General features: G+C 41.9%; 1 protein-coding gene across 3 annotated transcripts in view; it reads right to left on the minus strand.

Annotated features, from left to right (window-relative positions):
- The window catches only part of RBPMS (RNA binding protein, mRNA processing factor), a 145,917-nt gene that overhangs the window by 74,368 nt on the left and 54,545 nt on the right, over nt 1-17,004 (minus strand). For all 3 annotated transcript variants that reach the window (XR_014787869.1, XM_084835047.1, XM_084835046.1), the window contains exon 2: nt 982-1,059. Coding sequence is in view for 2 of the 3 variants with exons in the window: in XM_084835047.1 (XP_084691173.1) it covers nt 982-1,059 (78 nt within the window). In the remaining variant the exon portion in view is untranslated. The remainder of the gene's footprint in view (nt 1-981; nt 1,060-17,004) is intronic.

Genomic DNA, 17,004 nt, shown 5'->3' on the forward strand with positions numbered 1-17,004 from the left:
CAGTTCTACAGGGAGAAGAATGCTGGGGATCCCAAGAAATAAAGATGCTTAGATTCACCCTCTGAGGGGGTATTAAGATTGTTACGATATGTTTACATCAAGGGAGGGCAGAAAGTAGATCTCCAGATGTTTTGGACTACAGCATCCAGCATTCCTGACCATTGGCTATGCTGGCAGAGGCTTCTGGGACTTGGAGTCCAAACAATCTGAAGATCTACCTTCTGCCCACCCCTGAATTCTACATGAAATCTCAAAATTGGCACATGTATAGTCCAAGACACCCTGACTACTATAATAATCTGAAAATTGCATATGTTCACATCTTGTTTTCAAAATAAGGGGGATATAAAAGAGTACTTGTACATCAAAGTGTGAAAAGGGAACATGTATACCTTTCCTTAAAGGTGTGTGTGTGTTGGGGGGGGGTACTTAACATTAGCTGGAAAGATTTAGTCCTGTACACGTATAAGTATGAAGATTTATCTCTTAAAAGATATCAGTACTTCAGCTGAGTTCTGTTGCTTGGTTTGGGAGATGGACTTCAAGAAGCAACAAGGAATATCTGTGCATGAATGTGGTACATGCAGCACATCACTCATAGATCTTCTGAATCCTATCCCAAATCTATATCATTAGAGGTTGGTGTTTATAAACTTGCAATCCTGATCACACTACTATGCTATTTATAATCGCTCTATTCTTGGGCTCTTGACCAACTTTTGGTTCATGGGAAAGTCCTCCTAGCCAAGTTTTTATTTGAAATAAGATATTATGATAGACTGCGTCCCAACATTTTTAAAAATCCAAATACTGAAAATATCTTCTGAATTTCTGTCTGCCTCTCCAGAAGACGCAATCACACATTACCATGGCAATGTGCCATTTATAACAGTAACATGAACCATGAACATTCACATAAATAAGGAGATTGACACTACAGTCTCAGCATTTCTTCAGGAGTTGACAATAGAAGTAGAGTACCTTGAATGGTCTGAACAAGAGATAGAGCTCCCGGGGTTTGATGTCCAGAGGCAGGCCACTGACAAAAAGTGTCCGTACCTTTAAGAAAACAAAACAAAAAAGCCACCTGTCAAAAAAATGAAGGAAATTGAGATTCTTAAAAAATAAAAAACCAGTCCTGAACTTTAGTTTCCTCAGCCTTGAAAAGATATCCACAAAAGTTACTAGCCCACCTGCCCACACATTTGTGTGAAAGCCATTTGTAACAAGTCAACACCCTAGTTTGGGGGTGGGGAAGAGAGACCCGAACTCTTCCAATTTGTAAAAGCTTCCCCAAATGTGACTGCAAGTGCTTCTTATTCACCATAGGTATAAAACATACACATTATGAAAATGGCTTCAAAAACCATTAAACGCCAACACTTCATTTCACATGCCATTTAAACGGCTGATTCGAACACCCAATATACCCAGACCCATGTGTTAATTTTGGCTGTGCCAGAACAATGTCACAAGGTACTGTGTTGATACCAAAGGGATGTTTCTCTTGCAATGCACACAGATAATGCTGGTAAGGACAGTTACAATAATAGTCTAACACAGCAATCCTATGGTCTCTGGGAGAGCATCTGAAGGACCATAGGATATGGTCCCCCCTCCTGAGGCCATAGAAACTGCTACGACCTTGGAAGTGGGAATCCAAGATTGGATTGTTTCCCCACACCCACACAGCTGCCACAGAAAGAACCACAGTTGCTCTTCCAAGGTCACAACAGCGACATTACAAGAGCACAGGGAGAGGAAAAGGAGGGGGGATAGTGGGCAAAGAGGAGAGGCCAGGATCCACAGGATCCTAAATCCTCTCCAGTGGCTGTCCCACCCCCCAAAAAGAAGTTCAGCTAGACAAGCCAAGTGGAGGAATGGGAGGTGTTTTCGCCTTCATCCTCCTCCCACCCTGTCTTGCTCCTGCCGGCAGGGCATAAAACAGACGGAGGGCTCCAACCTCGGAGTCCTCTGCCTACTGAGTGGCAATCCCTAAGGACTGCACACTAAGCCTTCATATTACACTGCAGTCATGATCCCAAGCTTTTTTCATCAGGCATTTAGCCAGAAAGAAAGAAATGTTTACCAATTAAAGCAGCATCAATTCTCCAGTTTTAAGCAGCTGACTTAAAAACTACTACAGAAGTTGGCTTCTTGGCAATTACATATGAAGTAATGAAGACTTCTGGAGATCCATTATACCCATAGCAATGTGAAGTGTTTTACCAATGTCTATATGTTCATATAAAATTACTTAATAAACCTGTGCATGAAGAAAGCCTGCTGCAATCATGTACAATGTACTCTATTCAGAAATGGCCTCTGCTCAGTGTGTCCTCAGGAACACCTCCGATATAAACTACTCCGTAGTCTAAGAACATCTGGACAGGCCCTGCTCCAGGTACCTGATCTTTGCAATGATAGGCTCCCAAGACACGGCTCCTGGCTGTGGTGCCAGAATGTTGTATGTTCTCTCCAGAGAGACTTGCCAGATTATGCTCTTCTGGGGAACCTACCTATTCCATCAGGCTTTTAATGTATAATTACTTCAGGCTTGTAAATATATCAGATGTGTAAACAGCTCCAAAATAAACTTTTCAAGGGCAACTGAACGAGTCCCTCAACTCACGTAGGGCCCTACTGAATGGATTCCCATGCACCCTTGAAGTCTTATTCTTTCCCCCTTTTAATGTTTTTGTATTATTTGCAAGACTGAGTTATTAGATTTCCTCTAGCTTTAGAAATATTAAGAAACTATTTTAAACTAGCATTTCATAGGATTTTTTTTTTGCTGCATGTCACCTTGAGCTCTAGTCACAGAAGATTCATACATTTTATAAATAAATATTGAGAATTTCCTAAGCCAAGCCACAGTATTTTGCAATGTTTTTACCATATCATTCACACAAAGGATCTGCTGTTGTTTTAAGAAAGAAGCTGACTGTCAAATGAGTCCTTGGTTTAGGGCTCTGTCATCACGAAGTACTCCTAGCTAGTTTCCTGGTGTTATGATTTCCATAGTTTGCAACAGAACTTAGAAATCTACTGTACAATCTCCCTTAAGTTAGGAATGCAAGTTTGTTCTAGGCTCGTAAAGGGCTGCATGCATTCAAGTACGCAAGATAAAATGCCCAACTGTTGTTTGTCTACCCTATGCTTCACCAAACCAAACATTTTTTGCAGCATGCCAGAAGTCCTCAAGCTTTAGAAAGGTGCTTATTTTAGAGGTGATCTACACATTACATGAAATATTTCGGCCTGGCTGGTGCTGCTTCAGCACCATTACAGCTATGTGCTTATTTCTACTGTATTTGGGAAGCACATAAGAAAAGCGATGCCGGATCAGACCAAAGGCTTAACTAGTCCAGCACTCTGTTTGCACAGTGGCCAACCAGATGTCTATGGGAAGCCCACACATGAGCACAGCTACAACACCTTCCTGCTCACGTCCCCAGCACCAGTCATGCCGAAAGTGGCGCACTGCCTTTGATTCAGCCAACTACTCCACATACCTATCCCCACCACATTTCATAAAAGGAGAGGAAGTGACAACAGCTACCCTTTAGGAACAGAGCCCAGAGCGGAAAGGGACTTGGCCTTCCACTCCCTACCACCCTAGGTGGGGTAGCCACATTTCCAGGTGGGGCATTTTTGTGGGGGAGGTGCATAGTGCCAGCTAATCCACATACACCCCTCACTGGTAGAGAGGATGTGAGGGCCAGGCCAAGGGAAGGAAAAGGCACTGATCTTCCCCCTCTTTCCTCCCCGCAGAGAGTGTGTTAACTTACATAATGGAGTATGTAAAGCTCACCCTTTTTTTGAGAGATCTCTAGGAATACCAGACTCAAAAGCCTGACTTTGCCTATAGCAATAGTCGGTCCCTGTGTTCTGATTCTTCATGAGCTGAACTACCTTGGTAATAACAGTGAGCTTGGCTTTGATACTGAAATAGGTATTTCAGTTTTAGATTCCACCTTAAAAATAAACTTGTCTATACTACAGGTTTAGGGAAGGGCAGAGAGAAAACAAATACTTTAGGTTGCATTCTTTAACTCCTCCTTGAAGGTCCCTACTTCTTGTCCTGTTCCTGACCTTTAGATTTTCCTTCCTGTTGGACAACCAAGGGGGAAGTTTTTAACTGGTTGGTATATACTGGTAAGGGACTGAGTGACTGGAAACTAATTGTGGAAAGCAAATGGATTTTTTTACTGGTTCTGGGACCCTGAAAAGGCCTCATGCTGAGCTGTAGACACTGGGAAAATCAGAAATGAGGCTTGAGTTACCCAACAGTGTTGCTATTCCTCTAGGGTTGTTTTCACCCTTTGCCATCAAGTACTCAAGAAAAAGAACAAAAACAGCAACTCTGTGAGAATGGTGAGTGCTTTAAAAGAGTAAAGAGTAACTTGGGGTACATATTTTTTTAGATCATTTTAAGTTATCTCTTTATTTCACCCTTTAGCAATAAGCACCCAATCCTACTTTACTCATGATAATAATTGCAGAATAAACAAACTCTTACTGCAGTAAACAAACATGCTTATTTATTGCTGGCTGAGTAAAGAACACAACTGAAACTTAAGAGCAAAGCAAGAAATGTCCAGGGGGTGGAGTCTAACTTTAGCCCATAATACAAAGTTCTAACATTTAACTCTTCAATGGTCATGTTACTATACAAGCTATTTTTTTCAGGGTCACTTAAGTAATTATAGGGTGATTGTGATCATGAAAAATCCACCCTCAGTCAGGAAAAATCTTGAGTGAGCAGACTTTGGGGGCTGTTCCAGATGAGGTTTTTGTTGTGCACTCGCCCTGCCTTATTCACTGAATTTTTCAGAGGCTCCTAGCCTTAAATTACTCCTTTTCTTAAAACATGTCATTCTTTAAATGGAAGCTGTCTTTGTCATGTCACAAATTAAAAAGACAATTTTCCAAAAAATCCCACAAATCCTAGGGGGAGTGACGCACAGCTCGGGGGGGGGGGCATTTGCCCCACCCTGGCTACAGGGTTGCTACTACCACTCCAAAGCAGCCTAGAGAAAGGTTCCTGACCAGGGAACTATGGACTCCCATCTCAGAGGAAATCTTTCTCACTCTCACACACACACACCTTGACACACATCATCAGCTGCTCTAAGAACTCCGCCTTTTGTCAGTTATCAGTTAAACCTGAGGATTCAGGAGTACAGCAAAGAACAAAGATAGCCAGACAGCAAAGGATTTTGTTGTTACTATCTCAGAGAGGTGAAGGCAGTTTGAAAGAGGGATTGCTGCTTGTCATGCGTACACTCATCCCACTTCTACCCCTGGTTTGGCAGGTTTTTGTACCTTTTTCTTGTTTTAGAAATTTTGTTTGACCAAGGACAACAGAAATGTATCTTTCCCTATCCTTGCAATTACCACAACTCCTTTAACTCTGGGATAACCGAAATAAACAAACAGTAGATCAAAACAGGCTTATTCAAAGAGGGGAACGCCAACGGAAGATAAGAACTTCAGTTTTCAATTGGGAGCTTTCATCTTCTCTCCTTTCTCTGCTAATTAAACAGGATATTTACTTTTAACTCAAGCCCACATTTCAGTCAACGAATAGGTAAAGCACTTAAATTGAGTGACAAAAGGTCTCTTCTAACTTGATGTAATCCAAAGAAGTGACCCAAGTTCTATTCTCTGTAAATAAATTATACAGTGCAAAGGTGAAATTCAAGCTCCATTGCACTTTAAAAGCAAAATCCTAATAGAGGTCAATGAAGGAACACCAAAAAGAGAGATGATCAGCAATTCAGGGCCCAATTCAGACAGAAAAAAGTCCTACAACTCCCAGCATTCCCCAGCCAGCCATGCTGGAAGTTGTAGGACTTTTTTCTTTCTAAACATGCATATGATTGTGCTCTAAAAGACCTCTTACATAATGAAAAAATTGCACTCCCCACTCCTCAACCCTTAATGCTATACTTGTGCACATATTCTTTTATTTGATGAATGTTCAAAGCACCTTGCTAGATAAAATAAAGCAACCACCTAATCAAGTGCTCTATTTCCAAAAGAGGCCAGCCAGGTGCTTCTGCAAAGCCTAGAAACAAGACATGAAGGTAACAGTGCTCTCCATTGTTGGCTCCTAGCAGTTGGTATTCAGAGGTATACTGCCCCTCTCCACAGACGCTCCATTAGCTATTATGGAGGATGATTGACATTGATAGATAAATTCATGGAGGAAAGGTCTAACTTTTTTTTCTAAGCTAGTGGCCATCACCATGTCTTGGAGCAGTGAATTCTGTAAGTTAATTATGCATTGTGTAAAGGAGTATATCATTTTTCTCTACCTAGAATCTACACTTCCATTGTTTGTGGAGGTTTATATCATGCTGGTAAAACTGATGTAGTACTGCAAGATCTATAATCTTGAATCCCTATTTACCCATGCTATCAAGACACATGGATCAGAAGCCTACATCTAACAACTGAAGGTGCTCCCACAGGAATTAGCATGCCTTCACTGTCTCTGAGCCACAGGCACGTCATTTCAAACTCCAACCAGAAGAATGTCAGCAACTGAAACACACCAGATGACTAATTTTTTTTCAATGAATTTCATAGTGTTGTGCATAGTGACACTGTGGTATCTGAGCCCGTCAGATCTTTTCAATTAGTGAAGGGAACCCCAAGAAAAAAATTCAAAGCCTTCCAAAGAATAATGCCTTCTTGCACAAGCTAAAGTAAAATTTTCCTCTTTCTATAGTCCTTCCCTCATCTCATATTCTTTCTGGTATTCTTTCTGGTATATAGTATTCTGGCCAAGGGCTAACTACCCTCAAACCTAGCACCATGAAATTCCACAGGACTTTCCTAGCAATGTGTTCTTTTCTAGAAAGCAAAGTATAAGGTTCCCTTGTCCTTAAGTGGTTGCCAAAAGTACAACAGGGACAGAAACAAAGACTTCAAATGGCCTTTGACTGCTGCAATGACAATTTTTAAAAATAAGTTTTCCTCATTTTCCATTCTAAGAGATTTTTAATTAACGGAAAAACTAAGAATTTGTCTGGCCTGCTTTGAAGGGATGATGGGTGCAGGTGTTGCCTAGGATTTTGCGCACTACATCACTGAGGCCTCATATATCACTTACTCAAATGTTTTACTCTAAGTCTAATGAATTATATCCAAGAATAAAATCAAAACTAACACAATTTGGTTAAGTACGCTAATGTTGGTAAACAAACTTTGGGGACTTGTTAAGAGAGATGCTTCAGTTCAATGATTTACCCTGATTCCGAACAAGGCAGCTAATCTCTAAACTCTCATCAATAATTAACAGCTGTCAGGTAGTCTAAATAACCCAGCATGAGCTTAAAGATGGCAAAAACCCAGAGACCATTTCTCAGTTTGGTCCAAGGCTATATTCCCCTGAAGTTCATACACTAACCAGTATGAATCTAGTTCCAATTATATGATAATAACTCAAGAACAGAAGAGGAAAATCTTTCCTCATATACAAATCTACTGTCAAAACCCCAGTACTAGTAAAGTAGTTTCTCATTGCCCAAAGGGATTTTTTTCATCCATATCATTCAGGAGGGGGAGTGAACTGCAGCAGCCACATAGACAATGCAATAAGGCTTCACTTTACACAAGGTGTCACACATCTCCCCCCGCCCCCGTTGCATGTGGTAAGCAAAGGATGTTTTCATCTCCTCTGCTTCCCCCAGCATTTGGCAAGACTTTTTCAATTATTGTTCAAAATTAGACATTTCTATAGTAAGGCAGGATGTCCTTTATTAGCATATTTTTAGCAAATCCAAAGCAATTGTTTCTGGTGTCAAAGAAATTCTAGACCCAATATATTTGCTGGATGTTATCACCTTTTCACAATAAGGTTGAATTCTAAAACAGTGCCATCAAATATTAAGAAACTGGCGTTACAAATTAAAAGCCCACAAGGAATTGCAGCAGGGTGGGGCCAATTGGGAAATGTCCCCCATTGTGTAATAACATGAGACTGCCAAGCTTCAAGGCTAGATGAGTAGCTTCCTGCTCACCTAGCCCTGAACCTCAGCAGTCTAACACTGTAACACAACTACCATATATCACTGTCCACTGCCTGTTGAGATTCAGGGTTACACAAGTAGGAAGCTGCTAATCCTCCCCTGAATCCAAGATATACATTGTGGATTGGGATTGTGGGGAGAGGATGCATAACTGAGGGACACACAACTCACAACCCTATTTTACCCCCATTCTAGGAACTGTTTAGCTATTGGAGGCTCTCTCCCCCTTCGTAGCTGAAAGAATTTGGGGGGAGGGTGACTGATTAGGTTCAATGGAAGCACTTTTCCTTCAGTCCTAATAATTCCCCCAGAACTTCTTTAGTTTCAAAGGGATCAGAGTCCTTACCATCCTAGACTGGAAGGGGGAGAGAAATGGTATCCTAGAAAGGGATTCTAAGGGCTTCTTCACACAAAGCTTTTATCCTGCTATTGAGATTGCTCACTCACCGAAGTTTGCAGGTCCTTTTCATGACGTCATCAACCTCTAGGGCACATCCAGAGAGATTTCCTGGTTATTCCATCTCAAAAAGATCCAGAAATAATGAACTAAGTCGCATTGTTATGCTATTAAAACAGCCACTAGATGGTGCTGTTTCATTGATCTCTATGGAACTTTGGAAATTAAAAATTTCCCCTCAGCGATCACGTGGCTGCAGTAAATGCAGCAAGGCTCCACAACAGGAAGACTGTGGGTTTTTTCTTTAATGTAAAGGCAACCTAAGTTTTGTTCGAGATCAAAGCACATTTCTCTCCCTCAGGATTTTCCTTTGATCTTCCCCCAGTTGACACTCAACTGCCCTCAACGATTCATGGCTCCTTGATTTGGAGGACAATGGCCACCTTTGCCTGTGAGTGACCCTGTTTCATTGCCTGACTGACAAGCATGGGCCCACCAAGTTTTTTATGATGGTTCCAGCAAATTTTTAAGAGAATGCAAAATGTTACTTCATTGGTCTGACATGTAGAACCCCTAATGTAAGATTTTAAAGAAGCTGTCTTTAAACTGACACATACTGACGTTGATACATCCTGCCTTTCATAAATAAGACCAAGATAGTGAGTTCCATTAATTTAGATGTTTCCCAATTGATTTTAACTTTCTCTTCTCCCATATATTTCTCCCAATCAAAATCATTTATTTCAGTCAACCCTTTAAGATTTGCTCAAAAAGAGCTTAAAAATTGAAATACGGTAATTATACAAGAATGTATCTATAATGTTGTTCGTTGTTCAGTCGTTAAGTCGTGTCCAACTCTTCGTGACCCCATGGACCATAACACGCCAGGCCTTCCTGTCCTCCGCTCTCTCCCGGAGTGTGCTCAAGTTCATGTATCTATAATAACAGGCGTTAATTTTAATTACTGTAATACATAAGGTATTTCCTTTGGTTCTTGTTTAAAGATATTAGGTCAACTAGGTCATACAATCCAGAGAAGCCCTTTTTCTCCTATTAAGAAAAATCTACATCTTATCAAATTGAGGACAACATAAAACTACAATTAATGGTGATAAATCATGAGACAGTTTGCCCATTTGACAAGGACTCTGTGGAAGGAAGGTCAGAATATCTTCTGCCTAAAGCCACTGAACAAAGTGCAGCATTAATCCCAAGAACAGACACCATCAAGAACCTGGCTATACATTACCCTCACCACATGAGAATTCCACCTGTTGAGAATTCTGAAGGCTCCCCCACCAACAGACAGAGAAAGCTAGTGAAGATTAGAAACCATATACCAAGAGAAAAATAAAAGAAAGGACGCGCTGCTTACCTATAGCCGTGGTTCTTCGAGTGGTCATCTGTGAGTTCACACATATGGCTTATGCACCTGTGCAAACCAGTTATTTGGAATATTCCAGAGCTAAGCAGAGCTTTAGGCAGGAACCCCACCCACCTCCTCTGTACACACTCCAGGCATGGCTCTCACCTGCCTCTCAGTTCCAGGTCTGCCACAGCAGGGGAACAAAAAGGTGAGGCATCGAAAAGGGGAGGGGGGTGGGTTGTGTGAGTTCATAGGTGACCACTTGAAGAACCACAACTACAGGTTAAGTAACCTGTCCTTCTTCATGGTCTCTGTGACTCTCACATATGGGTGACTGAAGAGCAAGAGACTTACTGGAGGATGGAAATGTCACACCAGAATTGAAGAAATTCTGCCAAAAGCCGCATAGGTGCAAGCTCTGATATGCAGACAGTAATGTTTGATGAAGGTAGAAGGTTGAGCCCAAGTTGCTGCACTGCACAGCTACAGAAGCAAGATATCTCTGAGGAAACAGCAGAGGGTGCTATGGATCTAGTCAAGTGACTCTGTACTTGTAGGGGGGCTGGTAAGCCTGCCAGCAGGTAAGCAAGAAGTATGGCTGAAACCACCCATTTGGCAAAACGCTGAGATGACAAGTGATCCTTCTTTGGTCCCAAATGACAGACAAATAAGCAAGTAGGTTTCGTAAACGATTATGTTCTATGGGTGTAAAAGGGAGTGCCCTTCTGACATTTAGGGAATGAAGTTTGATCTCCACAGGGAAGGTGGGTTGAGGAAAAAAGATTGGCAGCATGATATCCTGAGTTAGATGAAATTGTGAAAAACGTTTGGAAGAAGGAGCAGTCTGGGAGTTGCACCACTTTGTCCTTATGAAAGGTTAGGAATGGCAACGAGGAGGGCCACTTTCACTGTGAGGAGCCTAAGGTCAACTGTGGCCATGTCGCCATTATTTGGGCCAGTACCACTGAACAGACTCCAAGCTAGAATCCGGGGGGGAGGGGGGCGGTGGCGAATAGAGCTTAGCAAGACTTTTCAGGAACTGTTTAACACGAGGATGTGAGAACAGACAGAAAACTTTGATATTACCATAATGGCTGATATGGCTGCCAAGTAAACCTTGATGGAGGAGAGGGCTAAATCTAGAGTTTTCAAAGAAAACTGTACACTCGTGATGTACTGCACGCTTCCCTCGCCATGCCCCCTTTTTTTGCCATTATACTGAAATGTGCAGCTGTGCAGCCCCATGAGTGTGGAGGTGTGACACTTCAGTGGCTCTTTTATATTTGAGGGGCTCTGCTGTGTCTTTCTGACCCTGTTTTAGGTAAAAATTGGGTGTTTTGTGCTCTTTCATATCCGCACCATCAGTTTGTCAGTTCCCCAGCCCGAGACTCTTGCAATGGTTCGCACTCACAAGCGTGAGCACTATGTGCCTAGCCATCGCCCCGAAATGGTGCCCGGAGCGATGCTGTTCCCCCACCAAGACCTTCCCCAGCCCTCGGGCACTGAGTCCAAAAGCAACTGTTGCAAAGATACGAAGCTGCAAAAATGTGCGAAAGTGTGATTAAATAAATGAAAATGCTCCTCTGTACCTCTGTAACTGCGCCGCTGTGAAGGGATGGGAGAGCAAAGGGGCATCACAGAGTGACGCATGCACTACGCACGCCTACAACACGCCCACTGTAAGATGTGAAGTCAATTCAGGGAAGGAACAGACGGCCCGCAACCGTGGGGGGAACCCACAGCAAACCCCCCAAATCGCAGTAAAATGACTCCTTGGAACTCTGCTTTTTCCAGGCGAAAACGGATGGCTGCGAAGTCGCGATTGTGTCATCTATCATGAAGGACCTCAACTCGCACCTGCCCCGGAGTAAAAGCCCGGTGTAGATGGGGCCTAGGTAACTATCCTCCTCATCCCCTCCCACAAACACCTGGCTTATTCATCACCCCCTGCTCCCACATCATAAACAGTGGAGAATATCCTGGAATACCTTCTCTGCACAACTGGAAACGATCTCTGTCTCTGTCTCTCTCTCTCTCATACACACACACACACACACACACACAAAATGGATCCTATTACTATCCCTACACCTTGAGCAATAAATGAAATTCTCTTTTGCCCACATTTGTTTCAAGTGAGCCCAGTGCTGAAGGAACATATCTTCTCCACTACAAACATAAACTGATTCCACAGTCATCCCCTCTTGCAACTCCTAAGAACTTTGTAGGAGTGAAAGGCAATAAGAATCTCTAATTAGAAAATCCTTGTTGTAAGGATGATGTACGACTAGAGGAAGAATCATTTTTAAGGGGAGCTCAATGTGGTTTGAGACAGTTCACTTTCCACACTGTGCACACTTGAGTCCCCAAGCCCTGACAAATGTGGAACGAACAACGATCCCTCTTACAACTGCCTTAAACTCTCTGAAAATAAAATTACCATCCATCTTTTGCATAAAAGTCCTTTGAATACTCTGAGGTGCTATGTAGATGAGGATGGCAATGAAAATAAATAGTAGTAGTAATAGTAGTAAGGTTTATAGTCTACATTGTTTATAGTCCAGATATGCCCTATATATATTAGCTGTTCTCTTTTTAAAGCTTGATCAATTGCATTACATGAAGATAACATAACTACTTGCAGCTAGCAAAACTACTTGCAACTAGCACAAGGCAGAATCTGTCCCACATACTGCCAGAATGAGCTGGTTGCAAAGATCTCCAATAAAGTTCACCAGGGGACAGTGGAAACAAACCTCTAGCAGATTCCTGGGACTAAGGGAAGCTGGAGCCATGTAATCTCTTATAATTTATTTGGCCAGGGACCAGAACTTTAGGACAAGATGTCAGAATCCCCTTAAATGGAGAAAAGGAGCTGATGCCAGTACATCTGTATATCAGAGCTAATCTGAGATGCTGAGTTTCCAAGGGTTATGAGCATGGGGCCAAGTCATTTTAACCTGCATTCCGCCCCCACATCAGATACCCAACACTATGACATTCAATGCCTGGGGCCTTTGTTTATATGCAATATTTAGATGGGGTTTCCATTTCCACTGAATGCTCTATGTACATGAAAGTTAGTTTTGCCAACAATTCCCTTAATGGTCTGCACAGAGTATGTGACAGAAAACCTTGTGTTGTGAACTTCCCAACTGTAGCTAGTGTATCTGAATATAACCAGAGAAATATGGACTCAGCAGAGGACATATTTTCATACACTGCAACAAGTATGTAAGCAAAACATTAACTCTCCCTATAATAATGTCTTTTGTTTAATGTTTCCTTAAAAAGAAAGTACACAGAAATCATTATCTGCAAAAACATTTTGTAGCCTGACTGCCCACCCACCCTCATTTGAAGCCTCAAAGAAAACAAGAGAACCAACTCATGTAAACCTTCCCTGCCTAATTGCCTGGAGGAAATCACTACACATCAGAGGCAACCAGGAAAGCAACTATTTACAAGCCAATTTTAGCCCTCACAAGCTAATGGGGTTGGTGTGGACCCCAGCTACTGTTAAAAAAATACTTCTGCAAATATTTTGAAGCAAACATGAATGACTTCATACTCCAAGTATTCCTCAAAAATTATGGAGTCAAGATGTCCTGTAGGTTCGTCTCCCCCCACATTTGCATTTAAAAAAAAAAATACATTCAATTTACTAAGTTAATATGGGTCCAACTTACCCATATTGAAACAAATTAAAAAGTGAAACTACTAAGTGCTTAAGCTAATTTGGGGCAAATTTCATCCACATCAACTTCTCAAAATACAATAGGGAAAATAGCATTTTGCCTACATCATAAATCTTATTTTTTTTATTATACCACTTCCAGAGCAATGGAGCAAATTGTTTTCTGTTTTTATAAAAAAAAAATAAAATCTGTACATCCCTAAAAAAAACCTATTACAAAGCACTGCAGGAGTCCATTAAACCCAGAAGTAAATTTTATTCTAGGAGGTAAATTCTGTTCCATGCTGGGTTTTTCTTGATACAGGAGTTAACACTCTCACAGCACAACCACGGAACACCGATTCCATGGGGGTGGGGTGGGGGCTATTGGGCTACATTCAACTTCTTCCATTATTTAGTATGAGCTCAGTAATTCACATAGGCATTTTGTTTCTCTTTGGTTTGCTCTTCTATTATGAGCCCAGTATTTTACCTATGCTGCCTTGAGTGCCATTTTTTGGCAGAAAGATGGCATATAAATAAAATAAATAAAAATGTGTCTCTTCTGGTTTTTTCTCCAGGGCTTCCCAACAGCCCGATGTGGTCCAATGTACCCCAGCAGCTTTTGTCTTAGACTATGTTTTTGGAATGTGATACCAATACAATTTTTAAATGTTCAACGTGAGACACTTTGAATTCAATCATTAACTTTATTTCAAGCCAGTACTTATCAGATATATTGGCCTGATCTCGTCTAATCTCGGAAGTTAAGCAGGGTCAGCCCTGGTTAGTACTTGGATGGGAGACCGCCTGAGAACCAGCCTTCCTGCATTGACCAGGGGGTTGGGCTTGATGGTCTTGTAGGCCCCTCCCAACCCTATGATTCTATGAACCCCAATACCAGTTTGAGACAGTTTAAAAAAAAAAGATGTGTGAGGATTAAGAGGCTATTTGCTACACTGCAAGTATTTTTATACCATTTTGTTGTTGTTGTTCAGTCGTTCAGTCGTGTCCGACTCTTCGTGACCCCATGGACCATAGCACGCCAGGCCTTCCTGTCCTGCGCTCTCTCCCGGAGCATGCTCAAGTCCATATTTTTTATACCATAGAATATCGTTAATCCACCATTCATAAACTCTTTCAGGTACAGCTCACAAGGAATTCAGTGGAGGAGTCAAACAGGGGGTACATATAACCCTTTCAACACACTGAAAGAATCCGCAGAGGGGACAGCAAGGGCAAGCCCAACCCACCGCTGGAACCATGCACTGCCTGTCCTGAAACATGCCTGTTAGATGTCCATGTGAATGAGTTCTCCACATTTACAAATGCCCACATGGAGACCTCCTACACTAAAGGAGGCCCCCTGCATACATCTGTACACGCAGAGAACTCATCACCACGAACATCCATTGGCCGTTCATCAGGGAAAGGGGGAGACAGTGTGCAGTTTCAGTGAAGGGTAGGGCTAGCCCATGCGGCTCCACACTTTCATTGCAAGGGGGTTCACATGAACATCTTTAAGTCACAGCTGATACTGCAGGGCAACCCTAATGGCTGCTCTGCCCAGGCATACCACAACTGAAACAAGGGCAAAAAGTTTCCTGATGAAAGGGAATGGAGGTTAAGCCAGCAAGTCTGGCTCTACAAATTTATTATTCTATAGCACCCACATAATCTCAGTACAAATGTACAAACAGCCCTAAAAAGTTATGCCAGGATTATTATATCTATATTGCTTATGAGAAGGCTAAGAAAGAGATAATCCTAAAGCCACAGTAGGGCAACACCTTTATTGGGGCCAATTAAAATGTCACAAACTAGTGAACAGGCTTTTGAGTTCTCCAGAACTCTTCTTCAGGCTGGAGGTTAAGCAGAACACCAACACACTCAAACAGTGTTGGGAGGCAAAGAGAGCTGGGCATAATGTAAAAGCGGTTAGTTTATTACAGTCTTAAGATAAGAGGCAGTGGCTTGCCTAAACAAGCTCAGGTCCAATGTAAATGAAAGATACTCAAGACTAAATCTGAATTTGCATTTATAGGCAGAAAAATAAAACTATCTATGGCGTATCCCATCATACTGCATATAAAGACAGAACCATCTGTCAGTGGTGCCCTAAAAGTCCAACACACACAATTATTTCAACTGGAACATAATTATTTCTTAATCTTGTAATATCAGTCTGTTTAGAATCACGCATGGTGTTATATATTTGTTATTTTGTTGTGTCTATGTATGCGTATTTTAGGACAATGAATTATATCCAGGATTGTCATTTTTGAGCAGCAATTCCATGTTGGGTTGTCATATCTACTAGTTCCAATTTCAGCCACTATGTTAAGCCCTCCCCCAAAATCTCATCCATATTGCATTGAGTTATGCCCAGAAAACATAGTAATGTGCATACATATAGATGCAGCATACACTATGTGCACACACATAGATGTATCTACAGGAAGCAACAGAATGGGACTGCAGTGTTTTGCATCAATGCATTCATTACTCAAGACCTTGCCTTAGTGGTGGGGTGGACAATTTGTGGCCCTCTTGATGTTTTGGTGTACAGTTCACATTATCCCTCACCATTGGCTAGACCAGCTAGGACTGATGGGAAATACAGACCAAAACACTTGGAAGGCAACAAGTTGCCTACCTTTGCTTTACTGGAATCATCCCCCAACTGCTGGGGAGAGGACAAACAACTATTGATTCATACAAGATTCTGTCGGTAAAATTTCAAGAACTTCCATGACCTTCATTAACTTTTGCACCCAAAACATTTCTGCACCTAAATCTGACTTCTTTGTTGTATATCATGCAATCCAAATAATTTCTCTGTTAGTCTAAAGTAGTCATTTTTCTTTGGTCTACTATGGATGGCAGTAATTTCTAAAAACTGGTCTATCATGTTATGGGTTTCCAACCCATCTCAGATCATACCAGATTAATTCCATTTGTGTTTTCTTCTTTGTGTCAGAGCAGTTGGGAGCAGCAGACTATGTCTTTGAATAATGTAATAACTACTATCCTCAATACTGGATTGCTAACCAACTGTTGGCCCAAAGGGACTTTCAGAATCCTGCAATACCAAAAGAACTCTTAGGACTGAACAGCAAATTTGATGGCAAACCCATGTCCTATAATGCAGGTCCCCAAACTGCTGTAAAGGGGACAGATTTCAAGCAGAGAAATTCTGAGTGGTAAGGGGGTGCTGAATCCCTCCTCCAACTACAGCTTTCCCCCTGCAATCTCCCAGCCCGCTTGGCTGCTTTTCTCCTAGCTGGGCTCAGAGATCAAAGTGAACCAGGGAGGGAGGGAAACGGCCAAAGAGAGGAGCTGAGAGATAAAGGGAGGAGTTGAGAGATTAAGTAGGGGACAGAGGAAGGATTCAGCTCCCCCCACCCATGCTTCCCTGCTTGAAATTTACCCTCCCACCCTTATAGAACGCAAACAGCCAAGGCACATGCCTATAGTGTCTACTTCATCCCTTAGCCTCATTCATATATTGTATTTCGCACAC

This window comes from Heloderma suspectum, chromosome 2 (genome assembly GCF_057233095.1).
Source record: "Heloderma suspectum isolate Gila_16-S chromosome 2, 16-S_ref, whole genome shotgun sequence".
Lineage (NCBI taxonomy): Eukaryota > Metazoa > Chordata > Lepidosauria > Squamata > Helodermatidae > Heloderma > Heloderma suspectum.